General features: G+C 41.1%; 3 protein-coding genes across 5 annotated transcripts; 1 reads left to right on the top strand and 2 right to left on the bottom strand.

Annotated features, from left to right (window-relative positions):
* Positions 1-7313: 7313 nt before the first annotated feature.
* Positions 7314-15010, bottom strand: gprin3b (GPRIN family member 3b). 3 transcript variants are annotated; one of them, XM_046416120.1, is made up of 2 exons: positions 14629-15010; positions 7314-10216 (listed from the first exon to the last, which is right to left on the bottom strand). In XM_046416120.1, exon 2 carries the CDS (start codon positions 10133-10135, stop codon positions 7931-7933), a length of 2205 nt encoding a protein of 734 aa, XP_046272076.1. In that variant the 5' UTR covers positions 10136-10216; positions 14629-15010; the 3' UTR covers positions 7314-7930. The 3 variants fall into 3 exon arrangements, with proteins under 3 accessions (XP_046272076.1, XP_046272061.1, XP_046272067.1); XM_046416105.1 differs by lacking the exon at positions 14629-15010 and adding an exon at positions 11783-13599; XM_046416111.1 differs by lacking the exon at positions 14629-15010 and adding an exon at positions 12156-13599.
* An 88-nt stretch (positions 15011-15098) lies between these two features.
* On the top strand, positions 15099-19916 carry elmod2 (ELMO/CED-12 domain containing 2). The gene is made up of 9 exons (XM_046416144.1): positions 15099-15234; positions 16168-16315; positions 16407-16435; positions 16542-16639; positions 16769-16898; positions 17277-17410; positions 18530-18598; positions 18775-18908; positions 19050-19916. The coding sequence occupies exons 2-9, from the start codon at positions 16171-16173 to the stop codon at positions 19208-19210; spliced, it is 900 nt and encodes a 299-aa protein (XP_046272100.1). The 5' UTR covers positions 15099-15234; positions 16168-16170; the 3' UTR covers positions 19211-19916.
* A 50-nt stretch (positions 19917-19966) lies between these two features.
* ucp1 (uncoupling protein 1) lies at positions 19967-22852 on the bottom strand. The gene is made up of 7 exons (XM_046416130.1): positions 22692-22852; positions 22377-22513; positions 21861-22059; positions 21375-21572; positions 21186-21287; positions 20676-20856; positions 19967-20510 (listed from the first exon to the last, which is right to left on the bottom strand). The coding sequence occupies exons 2-7, from the start codon at positions 22500-22502 to the stop codon at positions 20396-20398; spliced, it is 921 nt and encodes a 306-aa protein (XP_046272086.1). The 5' UTR covers positions 22503-22513; positions 22692-22852; the 3' UTR covers positions 19967-20395.
* Positions 22853-23850: the final 998 nt, after the last annotated feature.

The following is a 23850-nucleotide window of genomic DNA, read 5'->3' as shown; positions in this document are numbered from 1 at the left end:
AGCATTTTCAGACTGAAGAAGAACTAAGGGAGGTGGACATTAACATTCGTTTTGGAGATCAGGGTGCTCTATCTTGCTTTGTCATGGTACTCACTACATATGAGCGAAAGTAACGTTTGCTCACCTAGAAGCAATAAACTGATGATTGACAGTGATGAATGATTGATAATCAACAAATTTAAATCATAAAAACACCTAGACGAGAGATTGAGAAGGCCCTAATGACCACTGAAGGACAATAAGTTTTTATTATTCATGTGTTTCAGCTACCCGAGGTTTACATTTCTCAACTAAAAATTTACACATATTACAATATTTCATAAGGTGATTCTTTGGACTAAATGTTCAAATTTGATTACTTACTGATTAATAAACATTTCACAATTTTCTACCTCCAGAACTTTAACCTGGACAATCTGACAAGGTAGGAGGAAGACTTTAAAACATCTTTCATCAGTCAAAGTTTATTTGTATAGCACCTTAGGGCAGTTCAAAGTGCTATACAGATGACAGACAAGCTGATAATGACAGTACAAATGTACACAGTACAGCAATTTGAGGGTAATGCACAGGAGAAATAAAACAAGCTGTAAAGGCAGCACTGATGTATTAAGAATTCTGTTCTGATATGTTAGTCAACATTTTATTTACAAATCAGCTCACCATTATCATTCATTCCATGTGTCCGGCCATTTGATGATTGTCCAATTTTTACTTTCTTTTAGCTCTGTTTTTGGTTTCCAGTTCTTCAGTTGCCAAATGCTCACCAGTTAGTCACTAACTCTGTCTGCTGGTTGATGCTTTGCACTAAGAACACTTACTGCTGTATCAGCAAGCTGACATTCTTATGATAATAATGAACATATAGCATGTTCACCAGGTTGGTTTAGCATGTTACTAATTAGCATTAAACACAAAGTACAGCTGATGTTGGTGGAAATTTTATTAGTTTTGCAAGTAGGCCTATTTGATCATGAACCGAAGTGTTGGACAAAACGAAACTTTGATCCGACGATGGAAAGGTCAGGGAATCTAAGTTATTACAATGAATCCTCTGGGGATCATGAATGTCTGTGCCAAATTGTGTGCTAATCCATCAAGTAGATGTTATGAAATGTCACAGTATAAGTGAAACTGTTAATGTACTGGTTGCACCAGAGGAAAAGCCAGAGGATGGTCAAAGTCATTAGAATGTATCCTTGCTATGGCATAGGAGATTATAATCAGATCAAGAATTTGTGGAACAGCACAATATGGATTAAAAGAAGATAACACTGGAAATCATAGCTGTGATGTCTATCCAAAACAGATTTTTTTCATATATTTAAAAGGCTTCATTTCTGTGTCTGTTGGGGTAGAAAACAAACAAAAAAAACACCCAAAACACTCCAGCGATACAGGCTGGACTGGAGCGATAACAAAAGCACCGAGGTCAGAGGTAATGAGTTTTCTGGTGAAGATCATTGTGGGCTGAATCTCCATACAAAGACGCTCAATCGGATTTTATCAGAACCATCGCCTGGACTCACGCTGGATTTATTAGAACCTGAAGCAGAAATCTGTCCTGTCTGTCCACTTAAACGCTACATTTTGCTCTCAAGATAAAAGAAACTTTCTCTTCATTTTTTAACTGTGACAAAAATCAGTGATGTAACAAAAGCTTCTTACTGCTCTACGGGGACTCCGAAGACTGCGGGAAAAATAATTCATCTGCAGTATGAAGGTTCTGCCTCAATGGCAGAAAACTGTTGAAGACATTGTCAGTAGCTACATTGATTTGTCATTCTTTCTATCCCTCCCTTCCTTTCTCTCTCTCTCTCTCTCTCTCTCTCTCTCTCTGTCTCTCTCCCATTGTTTTTCTTGCTGTGTTTCACCTTTATCAGTTTGTTTTGGATCCTCTTGCTCCACCAGGGGACCTATGATTTATGGGCACATCTGTCAGCCATAATAAAGCAGTCTCTAATGAAGCCAAGGAAGGTGACCTCTGTGTATACAGTATACATTGTGTATGTGTGTGTGTGCGTGCGTGCGCGTGTGTGTGCTGCTTTATAACCTGCCTCTTTGAACGTTGTAATACTCTGTTACAGTGGTTACGAGCACATGCGCTTGTGAGTTGAAAGGTAGCCAATCAATGATGAGCTCTAATATTCTGGACACGTGTGTGTGTGTGTGTGTGTGTGTGTGTGTGCTGTATGAGGGAGAAAACAGAGAAACAGAAGACGTACAAGAGAAAGACAGACAGTGAATGAAAACAGTGAATGTTTGAGGAAATAAATGGGGTTTGCTGTAGAAAACTGAAACTGTTTGATAAAGGAACACACTCTCACAGCCCAACGTTGCACCACAAACAAATGTAGGCCACATATTCCACTGGGAACAGGGCAGCCATCAGGAGGACAAGCCTCACTTCCAGCTATCTGGCTAATTCAATACGAGGATGAATAAGAGAGAGGAGCAATAGCCGACCATTTAATGGAAAATATTCTGCAGAGTGGAGGCCGGCAGAGGCTTTAATCACCTCACTGTTACTGGCTTAGGATGCTTCATTACGATATCATCCTCAAAGAGAGAAAGGGGTGTCTTGGACAGAGAGAAGGGGGGAGCTGGAGGGAAAATGGGGTAGCTGAAGCTGAAATGGGGAGGCAAAGCGAGAGACAGATGCACACAGAAGTTGAAAAACGATTGTGGCACAGAAACAGCTGAAAACTGAAGCATTTAAAGCTTTTGCCAGTCAGCACTTAAATCTCAAGAGCAGTTTTGAATCCTGGGTTATGTAGAATTACATGGCAACACTATGATCACCAGCCACCCCTAATTACTCCACAATCTCTAAATATGATCTGTAAATACTAATTAGCACTCATTCCCATGATAAATGTGTATCTAATATGCCACAAATGACCTCTAAGTGGATAGATTTTATCGTCTGGATAATTGCAATGGCTTCTGTCCAAGTGCATCATTTGCAGGGCTCCTATAAGGATTCCTATATGAGCTGAAGAAGCTAATGTGTTTGTGAAGCTAACTGGGTCACTGCAAGCAGATCTCAAATCCCCATACCAGGACAGCAACTTATCTGTGGGACTTCAATTATCGCTCAAAGATGTTGCTGCTGCCCTGAATTTCCCCCAGAGTCTGAGGATGCTGTTACTGAGTTACACATGGTGGCTGTTTACGCTTTGAAATGTTAATAAAACCACATCTCCACCGACATCCAAACTAAGTCATGGCAAAATAGTGTCTAATCTTCCCACTCAAGAATTTCAGATTATTATCAATTATCCAACTGCAGATAACCTATAATATAATAATAGTAATAACATAACCTCTCATAAATTTGATTTAGGAATCAATAAAGATCTGCAGGTCGAACACCCATTAATTTCACAATAACTTGCACATTTTTATCAATTAAATTAAATGTATCGGCCTCATTAAAGAGCGTTAATGTGTGATGACTCTTTTTATGAGTAAAATCCAGTAAATATTTCACACCGCATTAAAATATCTGGGGTGGGGGTGGGGGGTTATCTCTTCCCTGCACTGCAGTTTCCCTGCAGCCCATCTGCTTGCCCAGAGTACCAGCACTATTAGTTTCAATATCTCAGCGTGAGTCAGGGGAGACCCTTGGGCTGCAACACGGGGCTCCTGCTTCCACTCATGGACTATCAGTCCTTAATTTTAGCTGCCGACACAGCCTGGGAGTTTCCTTGTTAAGTGGCAACTCTTGAGAGATTATTATTTTACTCTCATGCTGAGTTTTAGGGTTGAACTGTCGCTGTTGTGTTAAAAAGATACACATTTAATCACCAACATTTTTAACAACATATTGTTACGTAAGTTGTGATATGATTGTTCATTATGGCATCACACATGGTCACATACAAGAGAAATCGAAGACAGAACCTTAATACTGAGTTGGAGCGACAGCAGAGCACCGCATAATCACTTCTTTTGGGATTATTGTGGCTTGAGTATTGAGTTAGTTAATATTCAAAGTATCCTCAATAACTGTGCAGGGAAAATTTGCATTACTTTCTTTATTTTTAAAGACATTTTAGGTGATTTATGAACTTTGAGCTCTGAAGGATACCACCGCAAGACGATACTCAATAGTTTTGTCAACAAATAGCATGAAAACAGCAAGGAAATGATCCTGATAATCAAAGCCAAAGATTATTAAAAACATCAACGAGCCACACTGTTGTACTGGATACCATTTCATTTCACCACCCAATGAGTATTAGTCCACAGGTGGTCCCCAACAAATATGTTTTATTCCTGTTTGCATAATGGTTGCTGAATGAATAAAACTCTCCACTAGAAAGTGATTAAGCATATTTCTGAAAAATTCGAAACATTTCGTTTAAGAAAAAAAAAATAACACAAGTCTTATCCAATATTTTCTTTGATAGCTAACAGTAGAGATGGGGAAATATGCTGTAAAGGCCAAATTCTAACCCAATACATCTCCATGACTTACAATACGTGCCTTCCAGCCCACCACTGAGCCAACAGTATGCGCCACTGCTGAACAATTTCTCATAAAAGAATATTGAGTGCAATGCACGTCTAAATTAAAATACCCGCAGACAGCATGGAGCACACAGCCAGCGAGGTGAACACTGAAAGCAAGTTGAATGCTGTCCTCTGGTAACTATAGCAGCAGGTGGTATTTGTCCATGTGCCTTTGAAATCCCTCTCCATGTTCCTTGTCACTGGAATAAATCTCCCTCTGTGCTAACCACCGCCTGTGGTTGAATCTAATCTGCGCTTCCAAATGGGAACCAGGCATAACGACACAGTGGGTTATTAAAAATTGAAACATAGCTAATTAAAGCTAGAGTGAAAGAATCAGAATTAAGGCTGGTGACTGGGCATACAGAAATGGACTATGGAGTCCATGTGTAAAAGAGACATTGACCTCGACTGGAACAGAAGGGGAAGGAACAGATGGAGACACACACACATTAATCTACCTGAGGCTGAGCTTGGTATTTGATATGAGTCTACAGATAAGTGATGTCAGTTTGGCACCCATCCATCAGCACAGTGGTTTAAGACCCATCTTAAATGAGAGAGTATATAAAGAGGTCATGATGGCGGAAGAGAAGGGGGTCACTGCTACCTCCAAACACAGGCTCTTGTTCTTACACAAATCTGAGCAGGTAGGCTGGGACAGACACTGTAAGGACAACTTAGTAGCTGTGTTGTCCAATCCCTGTGGAGCGAAGACAAGGCACTAGTATTAGGCGCCTCAGTCCACACCGTTTTTACAGGTTGTGACACTTCATCGCACAGTGATTACGATTGTAGAGGACTTTTTTACCCCCTGCTATCGCATCCTGACATTAATAGGAAGTGACAGGCTTGTTAAGACAATGACTGCAGTCGCCTGAAATCAGTGTTACACCAGTCAGGACAGTAAATTCGCACTGAAAGGACGCGTTCACCATCAAAGAATGGATTTTGTGGATATTCCTCGGTGTATCTAAGAGTTTTAGTTAAAGCAAAGCCTTTGAAAAAATGCTATGACTTCAAAGTCATGTTTTTGCAGTGAACAATGGAGACTGGAAATCACATGACAGTAAAATATTTTTGATTAATCTGGTGATCAAACGAAAGAAATAAATATCCATCACGATTTTCTACAGGCCAAGTTGATACAGTCTTGCCTTTTTTTGGTCCAAGCAACAGTCCAAAATTCAAAACATTTTCAGTTCACCTCTGTAGTACAGATAGATGCCACACATTTGAGAAAGTGGGACTGTACAATGTTTGGGATGTCTACTTGAACAATGGCCTCAATGATAAATCGATTATAAAGATAGATTTTGTGTCAATCAACTAATCGCTCAATTGACAAATCATCCCAGCCCTGACTGCATTTCAAAATGCATCTACTGATTTGCTGTCAAACAGAAGTGTGAAAGGACAAAAACAGCCGTAAAAGTGAAATGATTCTAGTTATTTTTAGTTAATACATAACATTATTCAAATATATATCTGAATGTTATGTATGGCCTAAGCACTATTAAGTGCCTCTGTGCTAAAACCAGCTGAATTTAGTTTTCTAAAAAACTTAAATCCCTTCTACATGGACAACCACACCAACCCACACTCACACACCTGATTAGACCTGTTTTCCAGTCTGTGTGGGTGTGTACAGACTGTCATTGACTGGCATCTCCCTCACTCTGCTGTCAGGGCTTTTATCACCGTCACCGATACTCAGAGTTTTGAGACATCGCATATAGTGATTTCCAGCACAGATTGAATTCCAGCCAGAGTGGAGATTTTATGCTGCATTCACAAGTTTGGAGATGGATGGTAGAGACAAGAAAGATTCTCATATCAGTGACTTGTGAGTGTCATCAGACAACTTGAGACGGTTGTACCATTACAGAGTTGGTCACGTGAGATTTTGTATGACTAGGTGCTAAGTCAGATATATCGGAGTTTTAGAGAAATCAGAGCTGGGTGTCAACTTGGATGTTGATGCGTGTGCTAGTGCTACATGATCAGCCTGAGAAACTGAAAACACTCATACGGGTGGGCAAGAAAATCTGAAATACTTGCAAGCTTGTAGCCCTGCAACTTTTTACCAGTATCGTTGGCATCCTCCCTTCAATTTAGAAAGTCTTTTGGATCCTAACATTGCTCTGACACCTGAAGTGCTTTAATATTTTTGTCATATTCATATTATCATTCCTGCATTAGAAATGTCTGTTTTGCTGTGTCTCCATTACTAACAATACAATAAACGATGGATTCACACAGAAACATGCACTGATTATAAAGTCCTCCTGTTCCAACACACATGCAAACTTCAGTTGTCATTGTCCCTGTCTATCCATAGGAAATAGTCGGGAGCTAACCGGCCTTTGAACAAACTTCATGTCTTCATTAGAGATCAGAAACTGTCTCATTAAGCTTGACGCTAATTTATGCAGCGCAGTCTACAATCTACTGTACCTCGGCTCTCAGCTGCAGTCTGTCGCTGCCTCACGTCTCCTGGGGACTGCGCTGATGTCCGCCTGCTGCGCTCACATCCCCCTCCCCGACGTGTGCGCTGGACTCACACACAAACAAACAAAATCTCTTCTTTGAGTTACTGATGTGTGTGATTGGTTTAAATTTCTATTATTATGGTTTTATTTGTTTTTATAAAGCCCAATTGTGTTAAACCTTTTTTTTTTCTTTGCAAGAAATTAACTTAAAAAACAGGCATAAACATCATCAGGACAGGGATGCTATACCTGCCCTGAAGTGCTTGCCAATACGGCAGAAATGAAGAATGTATAAAGCTCAACTTATTTTTTTTGTTGTTTTAATAGAAAACCCAACAAGAACACAAATTAAACAGCGCACGTATGCATACAGTCCCTTTTTTGCACAACGTATTCATTAACTAAAAACAAATGTGCACAAAAAGAAAATACAGCAATCTTATAAATATAGGGCCTCAGAAACACCTCAAAAACATAAAACAAATGCACCAAACATAATGAGATGTTGGTTTAATATAGTTGCACAAATATTCTGACAGTAAGTAATATGTCTACCCCATCGTTACCTTTTAGGTGGTTTGGACTTCATTTTAGGTCATACAACTGCCATTGTAACTAATATACATGCGTTTTACTATTATTGCCTTTGTTATTCAAAAATTGTTTTCTCTGTCTTTATAATATCTATTTCTAGAAAATAAGTCTTGATTTGATCATTTTATATTTCTATTTCCTACCTTCTTTGATCACAAACATCACAAATAGTTTGACTCCTTATGCTACAACACTTCAGTGTACTCACAGGGATCGTCGCCCCCATTAATGTTTCACTTGGCATTGCAATCAAGACGAGGGGAGGACAAACATTTTGACCTCTAGGAAAAGGGAGGAGTCTGACATTGGCTACCTCTGTGCTGTGGCTACTCGAGGACGGAGGAGGGAGGAGGACGCACGCAGCAGTTGGGCCGTCTGACATTTTGCAGCATTGACCTGAAAATGTTCTGCTGCCGCCTTTTGTTCTTCCTGCCATGTTGCGGCGAGTCAACACCAGAGACCGACTTTCGGAGGGAGGTCCGGGCCATCAGTTTCCTCTCTTGCTCCTTGATTTTGCACTGCAAGTGGCTCTGAATGGCAAAACCAAGGGATTCTGGGTCCACAGAGGCACCGTAGACCTCCCAAGTCATCCCTTGTTCATCCCAGACGACATCATGAACGCTTTTTCCTTTCTCCTTCCCTGAGAGGTCATCCTCTTCTTCCTCTTTCTCTGGTTCTATCTTCTGTTTGCCAGACTTCGTCGCCTTCATCGGGGCTTTACCCGCCGCCTTTTCTTTATGGCTTCCAGCTTTATTTTTAGCTAGATCAGACTGTGATGCAGTGTTTGTTGCTGTAGTTGTTGGAAGTGCCTGGCTGGGCTTGGCTGTAACAGCAGTCTGAGACAGTGCAGCATTGTCACTGTCAGCAGATCCAGTCTTGGGAGCAGCGGCTGTCCCCGGGGGTGTTCCTGATTTGAGAGTTTCAGCCGTGGCTGTTTTCATTGCAGACGTCTGAACTCCTGTTTTGCATTGGGAGTCACCTGTCTCTCCTTGCTCCTTGTGGTTGTTATGTTCGATGTTAATTTGATAAACTGGCTGAGTGTTGCAGAGAGCCAACCCTGAGTCTTTGGGCTTTGCTCCTATTTCTTTGTCTTGCTGCTGGGACAAAGTTTCCGAGTGGAAAACCACACTGGCATTTCGGTTGGGGCACATCTCTGCCTCAATAGTGAGTCTCTCTGACCTTGGATCAGCGGCTGATAGAGTACTTATGTTCGTCTCATGTAGTCCCACACTCCCGTCGGCCTGGCGGACTACAGCCAGGCTGTGCGCCTCCTCCCTGGAGAATGCACCACCACTCGGCCTGCGGGTCACCGCGAAAGGCAGCAGGCTCGGACTTGTGGCCACGGCTTTGCTGCACGTGTTAGCCACTGCTTGAACCTCCATATCATGACGCTGCTTGACTGGGGTGGATGACAGGGATAAGGTCATTGTCGAAACCTCCCTGTATAGCTTGCAGTGCTGCTGCTGCTGCCCTTCAAAGACAGCTGTGTTGGTCTGGCTGACTTCCTCAGCCACCTGTCCATATGCCTCCATGTTTTGTACAGCCTGGGGCAGAGTGCAGGAGTCTGGTGGTGAAGACATTGGTTGATGTTGATCTGAGGAGACTTGTGGTTTCTTTACTGGTGGTAAATCCTTCTCTGTGTTTATTGAACTTGAATTCTTATTTGTAAGCCCAGCCTCTGCATCTTTGCTCTTAGACGGAGGTGTGTTGGAGCTGAGCCGAGCCACAGCAGTCTCCATGCTTTGTTTGGGTTTGGGGGTCTCTTGCTGAGTGGCAGAGCTTTGTGAGCAGCTACGTATATGATCAGACTCTTGAGATTTCAGTGGTGTAGCAGTGTCCTTGTTTTTGGGCGCTGACGTACTCCATTTATTACCATGTTGTGGCTCAGATGGTGAATGCCTTACTTCATAGGTGTTGTTAAGATTTCTATTTGGAGAAGCACGTTTATCACTATCTTCTCCTGCTGTGGTTTTGGCTGAGGATGTCAGCTGTGCACGCTCCTCCTCTGCTGCACTCGGTCCTTTTATTCTGCAGTCATTGGTCTGCATGTTGACCTTTGACGCTGAAAGAGCAGGCGACACACTGGCCTTACAGATCTCCTTTTCATCAGCCGGGCTTAACATTTTCATATTAGCATTAGAATCCCTTTGGTCGCTTCTTGCCTCATCCACACTTTGTCCTGTTAGAGACAGGTCTGGCATCTGTGGTTCTCCACCTGTCACAGGCTGTGATTTTGTCTGGTTTCCATTAGTTGGTTCTGGTTTGTCTGACACAGAGCTGCTAACTGGTTCATCTCCCTTGGATGCTGCTTTTTGGGTGTCGGGGATGGTGTTAGTGGGAGAAGCAGTCAGGGATAAGTCATCCTGTTTGTGGTCAGGGGATGTGAGGGAGGGGTTTGGACAAACCTGAGACAGTTTGAGGTTGGGCTCTTTAGCCCAATTGGCATTAGTCTCCTTATTGCCCAGCGTGTCCACCACAGCCAGCTGAGGCACCATCTGGACTGTTACTGTCCTTTTTGGGTTAGTTCCCATGCCGGATTCACAGTTCCAATCTTTAAATATTGCCGTAATCCAAAGATGAAAACAGATGCACAATACCAGCCACAACTTAACCTAAAAGAGGAAAATAAAAATAGACTTAGTTTGTTTTTAATGACTGAGTTTCACTTTTCATTACCTTAAATATTGAGTTAGACAAAATAATCAGAGGAACCAGACTCACATAGTGGACCATGCCTGGATGAGCATTATGTAAACTGTTTCTGTCATTAACATGCATTTTAATAATCAGTGTTACAGTGAAGGCAAAGCACTAGAACAATCAAGGATTGAATTAAGTTTAATATGTATGTTACCAAGCCTGATGACCACATTAATCATAACACACAGTCATAATAACAAAACTCTAAGTCACTGTGAAGACTCTTTGTCTTGCCTGCTTTTCTTTGTACCGAAACTAACTGCCGATAAGTTAAATCTTGTCTTTTCTGTCTCTGCCTGTAAAGAAGTCAGATAAATTTTAATTTAAAAAAAATAAATAAATGAATATTAATAAATAAGTAACTGAGGTATATGTCAAAATGCTGTGTCACACAAAAAGTTTACAAACCTGGAAGTAAAGTAAGCAAAGTAATGAAAGAAATGAGAAAAGAAATGAGACTTTCAAATATGTAGGCTGAAAGTCCTTACAGATAAAAGATATTTTTGATTCAAATTTGTGGATGGCCATAAATCTTAATGCCCAGATAAATTATTGATGCCAGTTACCAAGTATAACCCCTCTGATCTTGTTGTTTTGTCAGTTTAATTGATTGTTCATCACTGTGTTGCTGTACATAGCATCAGTAATATAGTGCTCAAATTACTGAGTCTTTTAAATTGTCTAAGACAGTTACATGAGATCACATTTCTAAAGAACATACTGAAGTGTCACCTGAAAACAACTGAGGACAAAAGTTCTGCACTGCAGGTTTAACTTCACCCTTTTCTCTCATGGCTCTTTTCAGGAAATATAAACAGAAAAAGATTAAGGTAGGTGTGTGTGTGTGTGTGTGTGTGTGTGTGTCTTTAGATCCTCTTTTGTCCCATAATTGGTCCAGTAGAAATTGAAGTGACTGAGCTACTGTTCCACAAATCTCCTCATCCCGGGCCTGATGAATGTCTCCATCTCAGTCTGTCTCCTAAAAGTGTAAAAGCATCTGGGCCAGTTCTGCAAGTAATGTGCCAGCACTCAGCAGACGTCTCAAATATCTGATCCTTTAGAGACAGACGAATGAACTGCACTGTGATCAAGTCATACAGAGCATCCTACAAAAGGCCAGAGGAAGCAGAACCACCAATGGATAATCCAGTGGTCCACAGAGCTAGTTGTCCATTTACATTTCAGTGACATTACTGATGATAATCCATTCTGCATAATGTGCAGTTCACGTCAGTGTTAAACCCAGCCTTGTCTTTTGAGTTATTCTCACTGCTCACAACAACAAGCATCATCACAAGCCTCTTTGGGAGAGACAACAACAAACATACTTTTACGTTACTCTGATCGACTGCCTCTTTTAAGCCAAATCATTTTTAAGTGTGACTTGACTTAAACAGAACAGGAGGCTGCTGTTCTGGGTCATACACAGGTGTAGCCCATGTGTGTGTGTGTGTGTGTGTGTGTGTGTGCTCACCCACCATGCATCTGCGTGTCCCTTGTCAAAGTGCAAATATTTATGGAAAGCATATCATGACTGTAATTATTCAGCAATTGGTGGCTGTCTTTCCCCCCCCCCCTTTTGCCTGCAGCAGTTCAAAAAATAACAGAAGAGTGCATGCAGGTTGTGAATCCTCGCACAGCCGCAAACATTACATACAATGAAGTGATGCACACGACCTATTCGGGCCAATTAAAATCTATGTCATATGGTGTAGCCTACATTCGCAGTCCTGTCCCACCCCAACATCTCAGACTCCACTAATACGTGCTGATTTGATTTGACCTTGCGGACAGATTAAACATTTGACACGAATGAACGCGCAGTCTAATGAAAAGAGGAGGATGGCTTACCTTGAGAGGCGCTTTATGTCCCGTAAGCTGAGTGTGCCGTTTGCGCGTCCGTGTCAGTGATATGAGGCTAAGCCCCCCAGAAATGAATATGGAAAATCAACCCTGTGTCGGTGACACCAAGCCACGCCTTCCACCAGGGTATGGGTATCGATCCTCCACAGCAAAGCGCAAAATTCAAGCACCCTGACTGACTGACCGTGCGCAATGAGTCACCGCGGTCCGACCGACGGATGGTGCCTCTGAGTTGATTGCTGGCGTCGCCTCATGCCTCCCCCCCCCACCTAAAAAAGTGCACCTTTCACAAAATGGACCTCTTATGATGTGTGCTATCCCAGACTGAGCGGGTCCAGCACAGGCAGCGTGGTGCAGCAGAGTAAACCAGATGAATGGATGAATGGGGGGTCGGCGGGGGGAAAGGAGGCAGCGCTGTTATCAGCCGCAGGCAACTGGAGGAGCGTCGCTGGCAAACTGATTACTTTTAGATTTTAACATCATTATCATATGTCTCCAGTGACAGTCTGTAATGTTCAAAGAGCTACTGCTCATTTTGCTGTGCCTTTTTGTGTCACATAGAAACGGATCTACGAGAAGAGCTGCGTGTTGTTCGCAGCATATGTGCCTGTTTGAATATCGGCGTGCGTTATTGGACAGAAATTTGAATCCCCCCTGTGCTTTCAAAGACTCTGCTAGATAAATTTCCTTGACTTGGTGTCATGAAGTACGCTGCTCTCTCAGAGATGCAGCTGTTTCAGTTTAAGTGCACTTTCATTTGATATCTGATCCAATAAGAGAAGACACTCTGCAATAATTTTAAGCCTCCTCTTTGCATTACAGAAGAGGTGCCATAAAAAGGTGCTGCAATGATGAGCTGAACCAAATCGTGTTACAAAACTGATAAGATAAACATCATCAGTCCTGCTTTACTACATGTTCCTTCCATGTGCTTATGCATCGTTGGAGGCTCACAGGTTGACAAGAGGGAAGATATGAAGCCATCACATTAAAGAAACTGCCAGCGTGTTTCCTCTAAAAAGATTTGGCACATAAAACACATGAAAACGAACAAGCACAGCTTGTTAATCGATTAGCCGGTTGACCAAAACTATTGGAACTATCAACTACTTTGATGATCATGTTCATTCATTTACATTTATTGTTCTTTTCAGAATCAACTGATTAACTGAGAAAATAATCAGCTGATTCACCCGTAATCAAAGTAATCATCATAGAATATGTTATAGAAGTTAAAAAGATGTAATTCTCAAAGAACTACAGCAGTAAATTCCTGTTTTTATGTTAATGCATCAATAATAACAATCTATAACATATAACAGTGAAAGGGGCTAGTTCCTGTATTGAGTTTTTTTTATTTTATTATTTAATATATTTACTTTTAATACTTGAAGTAAATTTTCCCATCGTGCTTACATACTTTTACTTACTTGTGACAGAGTGTTTCACAGCATGGTGTTAGTTCTAAAGTAAGGGATCTGAGTACAGCTGAAGATTCACACAATGTGATGTTACCAACAAGGCCCTAAGATCAGACAGATGATCTATTTTGTCATTAACATAGAGAACTTTTGAACATTTGCTCAGAAATATTGTGCTTACTCATGCCTAAGGACCTCTGCTTCTGTTTTCTCTTACTTAACAAACTGTGGAGGTTTGATGAACCCGTCGGCCTTGCCGATCCCATGGATGCTCGCCCGCAAATAGACACAACGGAACAACAATAACACAACGCAACATAACGATAAATTCCAGTGAGCATGTTTAATTATTTCTCAGCTAACCTGTGGTGCCAAAAATTATTTTGCGCCACGGCTGTCAATGCTTAATATCAGCATTATTGGCTACTTCCTAGCTTTGTCCTAAACTAATCTCTCAGGCTGTTATTATAGTCTAAGTGGTGACTTTGGGGATTCAGTTTGCAAATATAGAGTGGGTCTGAGACAGGAGCTCTTCCTGAACTACTGTAATTGTACGGGATAGACCTCCTGCCTCTAAAAGCCCAGAGGGACTGATTAGGTGAGAAGGCAGACCATGATTTAATTACAGTCGAGTGCACGGTTGGTGAACCACTCAGGTTAGACTGCATGCATTGTTGATAAGACTTTCGTTTCAGGTTGAGGTCTTGTGTGCAGCCAGTACAGAAATGGTGACGCATTTGGTGAGAAGATATATGATTAAGATGTGTGGTCTGTTACCACCATTTTAAACAGTGGCTAGACATTATTTGTATCATTACACACATTAATGGTATCTATGGAACAGTGGGGACTTAAAGCCAAATACCAGTAATATGACATGGTTGGTCTGTTTTGAAAAACAGATAAATCTAATCTAACACACAGTCATGTTCAGTTCAGTTCAATTTTTATTTATATGGCCTAAAACCACAACGTACAACGAGACATATTGTGGATCTGGCATCATCTTGTGGTTAAACTGGAAAAAGACAAATACTTACCTTTTCAATAAAAATGACCTCGTGTCTGTCTTGGCTTGAGGACTTGGAGTCGTGATGATTCAGTGGGATAATACTTCATTAATCTGGATCCTCTGTCCACTCAAAAATTAGAATACACACTTTTTTGTGAATAGTGGGTATTCCTCTGAAGCTGTGAAAAATAGTCCATGCAGTACAGAGCGGCGCAGGCAGCAGTGAGGTTTGGACAGCAGGTGGCGCTGCAGCAACGTTGAAAGCGTCATGACAGGCTGGCGTGTGCTACATTCACAGACATCATATCATTTAGCTTTAAAATAACTTCAGCGCAAGTTTCTCGAAGTCTCTGCGCCATTTTTGGAAGAACGTGCAAACTAGTCATTCTCAAAACACTCTTTCAAGAATCTACGAGTAATTATCAAATTAAACTATGCATATCATCCAATAATTTTCTATTTCCAAGGTGCCTGTCATTGTTATTGCGTCGGAGTGGCTGTGTGTCCGGTTAGCAGTGAACGCACCAGAGCCAGACTGTTGTCAAGAGTGGTGTTGCTAACACACTGATAGCTTACAAGTGAGGATAAGTTTGGACATAGCTTTGTTCGGGAACATTGGCCCTGTCACAGCAGGGTAAGATTCACCTCCACCGCTCTTTGCTCATTATAAATACTGTCAAGCACATCCATGCTGGCGACGCAGCCTTAATCGAGGTTAACATACGTTAGCTAATTTAGCTAACACTTCTTCGAATATAATGACAACCTGTTGTCTGAACCGGTTATCTATTAGTTTTAAAGCTATTCAGCTTAGTTCAGCGAAACGAGCTCAAACTGGATATCAGCCGGCTAACATTAATATACCCTGGTCAGACTGTTTGCTAAAACGCCACCAAACTCGCCACATATTTGCTGCCTAAACTGAAAGGTTCCGTTTTTCCGAAGTTAGCATTGTTAATGCTAGCTGCTACAATGCCACCGTTAAGGCCGTTGAACCGTTCGCTAGCCCTCCCCCCGTTAGCTGTTCTTAGCACATTAACATGACCCCGTCCCGTGTTTGTAATTTTTTGAAAACGAACGATCAGCCGATCTTCTTATACAATGAACTACTCTGGTTTCATTCGCTGAATATTGTCTCAACTGCTCCGAACAGTGGCCATTGTCATGATGACACAGGCAGACCAGTGTTTCAATCCTGTTCATAATAATGTCATTGTAATCAGTGTTGGAAAGTAAATAAATACATGTACAGTTTTCCTTGAGTATTCACATTTTATGCTACTTTGTACTTCTGCTCTTTTATATTTAACACAAAATACTGGGTTTTTGCTCTACTACAGCTCAGGTGCTAATTTATCTTGCTGAGCAATAGTTTTCCTCCAAAACGTATATCAGTTTGTTAAAAATGTTGCCTTATTGTAGGTCAAAATGCCAAATTATACAAGAAGAAGATCGAATTTAGAGCTGGGATGACTAGATGTGTGTGCTATGTGTATTGGATTGACTGTTTTTTTTCCCTGCTTGGTTTCTTAAAGCGGCTGGCGTCTTTTCTCTGTCCACGTCCTAGAAAATGCTGGTGTGCATCTGGCAGTATGTGTACACGTCCTTCCTGAGGTACTGGCTGAAGTGGATCATCAGACAGGCAACAGGGAAATGTGAGCTGCAGAGAATATGTTCCAGATACAAGCCTGGGGCAACGAGAGCAATAAAAGCAGGTGAATTAAATCGTCTCAAATCTGGGCTACTTTTCTTGCTGAGTATGTATTTTAAAAATTATATTGACCTGCCTCTTGTGTCCTGTTGCAGAATATTCTCTCCAGTCTTCAAAGAACAAGGTAAGAATATAATATTGCCATTGTTAACAGTCAGATTTTGGGTAGGTTACAGTTTAGTTTTATTTCTGCTGCCTCTCATTTTCTCCTTTGTTTTCTTTTTTTGTAGGTTTTAAGAGAAGCTTTGGAAACCACCAAAGACAAATTAGAGCAATGTGTGACTCAAGTTATGAAAGTGAAAAATGTCAAACCCCAGAAAGATCCACTGTAAGGTCACTTCTCATCTGTTGTTCATTTTGAGGTTTCTTGCCAACACAAATTCTTTAATTTCACAGTCATATTTAGTTGAGTTTCATTTTTGAATCAGTGTCTTAATTGTTTGTTTAATATTTCCAGGTTCAAGGAAAGCCTACACATCTGTCTGTTACAAATAACAGGATACAGCAGCCTGTATGTAACTGTGGAAGACTTGAGAAAACGAGTCTACAACTCGGAGAGCCAAGAACACGAGGCCATGCTGTTGAAGGTGTGTTTTCCTGCTTATGAATTCATACATTAGCGAGGCGGTTTCTGTGCATGTTTTATTCACGTGGTTACTGTTCCGCAAAAATATAACTCCAAAGTATACGTATTTGTGGATCAGCCTTTGTGGATTTTTAAAACGGTTTTAAACACTGAGGAAAGTTAGAAAGCAGACTTGTGTTAACATAAGATACATTTTAAAAGTAGCTTAAGTGTTAGAAGGTGAAACCACATTTGTAATTTGTATGTAATTGGAGAAGTGTAATCGAGTTAGATGGCACAATAAAATAGCATAATTCAGATATCATTTGGCATCATGTTAGCTGTAACTCGGTGCAATGGAAATTAAAATGTGCAAACTTGGATTTGTTTGTACTCTCAGTTGTGGGACCTGCTGATGCCAGCAGCCAAACTGGAGTCCAGGATAACCAAACAGTGGGGAGACATTGGATTCCAAGGAGACGACCCCAAGACTGACTTCAGAGGAATGGGCATGCTGGGCCTAATCAACCTCGTGTGAGTCCTCAGTGAATAACAATGAGAGAGCTACTGATAATGTTGGTACTGGTGGAGTATTAATACCAGTATTGTCTTCTGGCCTCAATACTATAATGAATGTTAAAACTCCAGTAGAGTAGAAATATGCATCCAAATGCATATTCACATCTGCACTTACTTTCTTTGTGTAGATGTTTTGAATACATAATCAGCTCCATGTTTACAAGTATACCCTTGGAAAAAAAAAGAAAACACTGCTTTTGTAAAATCTGTGTCTAAAAATTAAACCTGGCACATACACATAGAGGCTTCACAGATCCCTGTTAATAATTTTTCTGTGTGGAGTCATGCACGTGTGTTTTATGCCTTGTATTCCACCTCGCGGTCTAGTAGCCCATAATGTGTAATAAAATCACTTCTCGAACAGATGAGAGTTGTGCTGTATTGAGAGAAAGAAGTACATTATCCTTTTGAGTCCTCTTGGTGGAAAAATGGATGATGAAGTGACGACTTTTTATATCCAGAGGTCAACTTCACTGTGTTCTGCAAAATGGCTTTTCAGGTGTTTATTAAATGAGATAACTCGGGAAGGGAAGGGGAGATCGTGGCCATATTTCACATTTGGTCAGATACTGACACCAATCTATGGTGCCCACCTCGAAACTGTGCTGATTGTTTAGTTTAGCTCAGTGCTGCCAGTTTGAAGACGTGTGTGAAGCCTCCTTGTTTCAGTACTTGTAGCTTCTTTACGTCCTATCTTAGAAACGTTCTTACCCACAATGCAACTCGACCTCTGTAAGTTCAGTTGAAGATTTGGGTGTGTTATGATAGTAGCTTCCAGTGTAGCCTAATGCAGAGATGAGGAGTGGGCTCCAGTCATCCTGTAAGCTCTCTTCTAACCCTGTAGCCCCCGCATTGTTTTCTTTTTCAAATCTTTCATCTTCAGTGCCAACTGACTCAAGTGGCTTCACTTGCACAGCTTCCTCTGGAGCCACAAAATGTTTTGAAACAGCTTTTCTCACATACTGGTATGCAGTTGTACTCAAAGACCCTTAAACAGACTTTGATGTGTTAAATCAGTGGGGTAGTATCGGGCTGTTGCTATAGATAATCAGACTGAAATGTTTTTGTTCTCAGTTTTTTCAGTGAGAACTACACAGAGGAAGCTCGTCAGGTGTTGTCCCATGCAAACCATCCTAAACTAGGGTAAGAGACATCATTACATGTACAATATTATCTGCATGTGTTCTGTTGGACCCTCCTAAAATCATTGCAATTGCAAAGAATCGAGTCAGTTTGCTGCATTTCATAGGGTTCACATTCCCTCCATGTGTCACTTTTCACGTGCACTTTAGGCTAATTTAGTATTTTTCATATTTTAGGTATTCGTATGCCATAGTTGGAATCAACTTGACAGAGATGGCCTACAGTCTCCTGAAGAGTGGTGCTTTGAAGCCTCATTTCTACAATACAGTACAGGGCGCACCTGAGCTCCGACATTTTCATCAGCTATACTGTGAGTAAAAAACAGTTTTCATTTGGAGCTCCTCTGATTCTTTCCTTACCCCAGAAAAATATTTTTTAAATAAAAAAATGAAATTTTGTAAGGTGTCTTTATAAAATAAATCTCTAGAACATTTGTTTCTTCTGTTTCTAGGTTATCTGGCGTATGAATTTGATAAATTCTGGGTGGCAGAAGAACCAGAAAGCATCATGCATTTCAATCAGTACAGAGAAAAATTTCATAACATAGTCAAGACTCACCTACAGGACCCCAACGTATCGCTCTCATTGACTGTCCGTTCTGAAAAAAACTAATGTTATCCAGAGACGTTCCCTGACGTTGTTTGATCAGGCAGAAAAAGGAAACATAAGCATAAAAGCAGACTGAAGCTTGCTCATCACTCATATTCCTCAAAAATTCAAACAAATGAATCCTCTTATATTTGGTTTCTAACTCGTTAGTCACGTTCTTTTCGTTTTGTCTCCGTGATAGTTTAGGGTTTTAAAACAGAGCACAAATCTAACACCCTGTACCTCAGAAATGACCATTCCTGTGTTTAATTCAACTCTGTGAAGGAGAAATGAGCGCTGCTGCGGAGGACTTTGGCGATTACAGGTCTGTCTTTTGTAAAGATTACAGCACTTTGAGTGAGTGAGCAGCCAAAGACAGTTGGCCATTAACTACCACATTTTGTAGCTGTCTTGTTTGTATTTCAGTAAACAAGACTTATGTGTTCTCACAGTCGTCCTGCTCAGGAATTTGATTTTTTTTTTTTTTTATGTCCAGACGCCATGTGCAAAACTTAAAGTGAGTAAAAATATGTGCACGTTTTAATGTGTCCCCATCTGTGTTCTGTAACGTAGATGAAACTCAAAATGGTTATTTGCTTCCATTTCTGACTGATACTCTTTTTTTTTTTTTTTGTCGTCATTTTTATGGTGTGATTTGCTTTTGAGGAAGGTGTGTAATGATTAACACGTCTTAATCAGAGTTAATAAATACACATTGTGATGTTTTGAATTGCTTTCTCTCTTTCTTTGTGGTGGAAGTGATGCCACAAGTTATGCAAGCACAGTGAAACAAGCCAGATATATTTAGGGTTTACATAAACCTGTTTTACATGTTATTATGAGCACCAGTATTATCGCTCATATGAAGGTGCACTGGTTTAAGCTGCCCAAAGTGTATAATTGGTAGCCTCCTTCCCAAAGGAGGTCGTTACAAATTGGTGTTTGCACAATTCAGGCCCATTAAGTTTAGAATGAGTTCATTATGAAAAATTATAAATATAAAGATACAGCCACATATCTGGTATACAGCCATTCAACATAAAGTCAAAATACTGGGTAGGTTTTCTGATATTCCTTTTTCAACAAAGGAATTTCCTTTTTTGTCACCACAAGACAAAAAAAATAAAATAAAACTGCAGTGTGCGATATGTTATTCATTAGGTTTTTTCAGCAACGTGCCAACCCAGTGGTGCTTCAAGTTTTTCAGTTTCAGTTGGTAGCTTCAATCCTCTTCTTCGTAACCATCATGGCTCTCTTGATTTGTTCGAATGACACAAACATCACAATGTTCCACGATCCCAACCTCAGAAACGATGGCATAAATCTACGAGAAACAAAGCACATGATTGTTTTTTTGTTTGTTTTTTTTTTTGTAGTGAAGAATGGAAGCTTAACTGTGTCCACACATGTAGCGTGGCTGAATAGCTTTTATCAAGTGACCTCAAGTACAAAGAAGAGTGTGTGCTGGGGTCAGAGTGGAAGAGCTTACCCTTTGTAGAAAGCAGACGGCCCCTCTTTAGTCAACATCGTCCAGGCACAGTTGATAGCACTCCTGTACTGGCCTGGTGGTGAGTTCATATATCTCGTCTTCACCACATCTACTGGGGAAGCAATCACTGTGGTGACAAAGCCGGCGCCGAAAGCAGATACAAAGTGGCAGGGCAGGTTGTCTGTGGAGAAGGTCAGAAACAGAGCAACTGAAGAGTACGAATGATAGCGACCAGAGGGCCTTTGTTCTGAGTTTAACAGTATAGAAACACACGTCAGCATGTTTCGCAACCCTGCGAACGAGGCAATATAAATGATTGAGATATACCACATCAACTGCTGTATTCACACGATGTTCTCTGCCAGCATATGTGTTGTTATCAGCTGTAGTGGAGTTGAAAGGGTGAAAGGGTGTGTGAATTTCTGCCCAATCAGCTGTCACTGTGAGATGGCAATATGTGTTTTAGTGTTACTGTATCCCAGGCACACATGTATGAGCTCTCCTACTCACCTGACATCAGATTGTGTCCGAGGATGGCCTCCTTGATCAGGTCATATGTAACCAGCTCTGTGCAGTTGACTAGTGCGTTTCTCGTGATGTTGGGTAGTGTGCCTGAAGAAGCCAGGAAAGAATAATAATTAATGTGTTTGATTACTCATAACTCACCAAAAATCATCTCCAGGGCTTCCTAAATGGCACCTTTCCAGAGTCCACGAATGCCCTCGTTCTGGAAGATGTGTTTGTAGGCTTGCATGGTGCCGCTGTAGCGACGGGCCACACCGTCCAGGTTCATCTGGGCTTGGAATCTAACCTTGACTACATCTGTGGGTTGTGCAAAGGACACTGCCATGGCGCCTGTGGTGCAGCCAGCCAGGATACGTACCAGCACGCCAGGGTCTGTCGAGGAAAAGAGGAAGAATAAGGAAGAAAAAAAATCATAATTATTAAGTATTAACTCTCAGTTAAACCATCAATCAGTGTCATCACCCTCAGACAAATTTGTGATTTTGGCCAATATAAATAAATTTTTCTGAAGTCTGTATTCATCTTCCATGTGAGGGTTTCGGTTTGTGACAGTGGGACACTGACATCTAAACCATAAACCTCACCAGGGATAGACTGATTTATGAAAACATAATTTCTTTAGGAATTTAAAAAACATGTGCTTCAAAAGTAACCACTTACTGTCTTTGCCGCCAGTGTAGAAATTTTTAACATTGTCATAGAGGCCGATTCTGACAGAGGCAAAGCACAGTTGTCTCTGTAGACCTGCCACCAGGCCGTTGTACAGAGACCTGGGCCCCTCTGTTCGGATCATGGTGCTGATCGTCCCAAACACGCCTCTGTAGCGGATGCCTCCCACTGCCGTCTTCTCTCCCTGAATCTGGGGTCACAGATTGTACTCAAGGCTAAAACCAGCTTTACAGAAGACAAGTAGAAACCCTTTGGACAAAATGGGGAAGCATGTAGCAACAGAACTGTGAATGAGTGCAATTGATTTATGGGTCATGAAGTGAACAAAGTTGAAAGTCAAGCTGCTCAGTCAGTAGTTTGCCACATCACACTGTTTTCCAAAGTGCCCCAAATCAAAGAAGCTGAAAATCATTGTCACAATAAAATGCCAGATGCACTGCAGTAAATGTGAAGAAAACATACTGGAGGTGAATGAAGTTTAGCTCGTCAGTATTACTGAACAGATACCTGTAGTCTGACTTTGGCTGTGTCCAGAGGAAATGTGACAATGTCAGCTATACAGGCTGCTGCCCCAGCACTCGCCATCTTCACCCCCAGAGGAGGGGGGACATCAGAGGGTTTAAGTCCCACCATGTCTCCTAAGTCTGGGGTTAAAGGTGTGCACAAACATGGAGACACAGAGATACAATCACCAGGAATCTCTCGTAGAAACCATCATATAACCATTAACCTCGGATACTTTTAAACTGAAAGCTTAGTGAACTATGATGCCTTTTATGAGCCAACAATCAAAGTGTAGATTGATGATATAACTGTACTTACACTGTGTGTCTAAAATTTAAAGGTTCCTTTGGATCCTCAGTTGTTTGTTTCCAGGCAGGATTTGATTGGCCAGATTATAATCCATAAAGGGCCCCAGTGCACAGAAAGGAAAGCTGCATCTTTTGCTCCGTATTTATACATCGTCTGGCTGGCTATTTTATGACATCCACAGAGAGGCGTTACTGTGTACTCCTGTATGCACAGGTCTAATCAAAGTCCACTGACTGTCAGAAAGTCAATGTTCAATTTACCCCACAGTGCACAGCCACATTTCTGAAAAACAACTGTTTAACTTCCCCCTTCTGCGACTCTAACATCAACATCTTTGCATCTTTGCGCTGTGTTATATTTCCAAAACTGTCTGTGAACATAATTCTGTAATAATAATAATAATTCTAGTAATAATTCTGAATGTTATTTCCTTCCCTTGAGATATTATCAAAGTTATATCCACATTCAGGACAGTAAATAAGCTCAGAAATAGATGCAGATTTTCCTTCTGTCCTCTGTTTGACTCAGTATTAATGAATTATTTGCTTCATTAGACCAAATGTGTGGAACCTAACAACAGTCATAATAAAACCCTGTCAGATGAGTTGGAGGCTTGTCTTTGTTCTCAGCCAATCAGCACAACAGCTGTATGAACAACAGAGAAAGGCTTTGCAGCTGACTGGCTGAGGCCAAATCTCACACCAGGCTGCTGTTTCAGTCTTTGTTATCACACGGTGTCGCCTCATTTATTTATTATAAAACATTCTTTAATCACAAATGCTGCTCTCATTTTATGTTGAAGAGGACACAGACAAAAATCACAGAGAGAGCGAAGTGAGGTGAACGAGGGATTGAAGTTCACTATGGAGCAGATAAGAACTTTGCATCACACTGCGTTCAGCCTCAGCAGTTTGGCAGCAGGGACGGTGCCTGTTACATAATACCTCGCAGTAAGTCCAACTGATGTGACTTTTCAAACAGTACTGGAAAATCAGATTTTGGGGAGTAGAAAAAAGGAATAATGTGGCCCCTACAACATTGAGTTGCTAGTTTATTAGATCCCCAAGCTTAATCTGATGCAGTCCGACAAAACCCCCACATTCATGAAGGTTAAAATCGGTTGGTGTTGAGACTGCTGTTGTGTTGATTCAACTTTCTGCTCACTTTG

Source organism: Scatophagus argus, chromosome 2 (assembly GCF_020382885.2).
Source record: "Scatophagus argus isolate fScaArg1 chromosome 2, fScaArg1.pri, whole genome shotgun sequence".
Classification (NCBI taxonomy): Eukaryota; Metazoa; Chordata; class Actinopteri; family Scatophagidae; genus Scatophagus; species Scatophagus argus.
The sequence above is the reverse complement of the archived record's forward strand: the minus strand, read 5'-3'. Positions and strand labels throughout refer to the sequence as shown.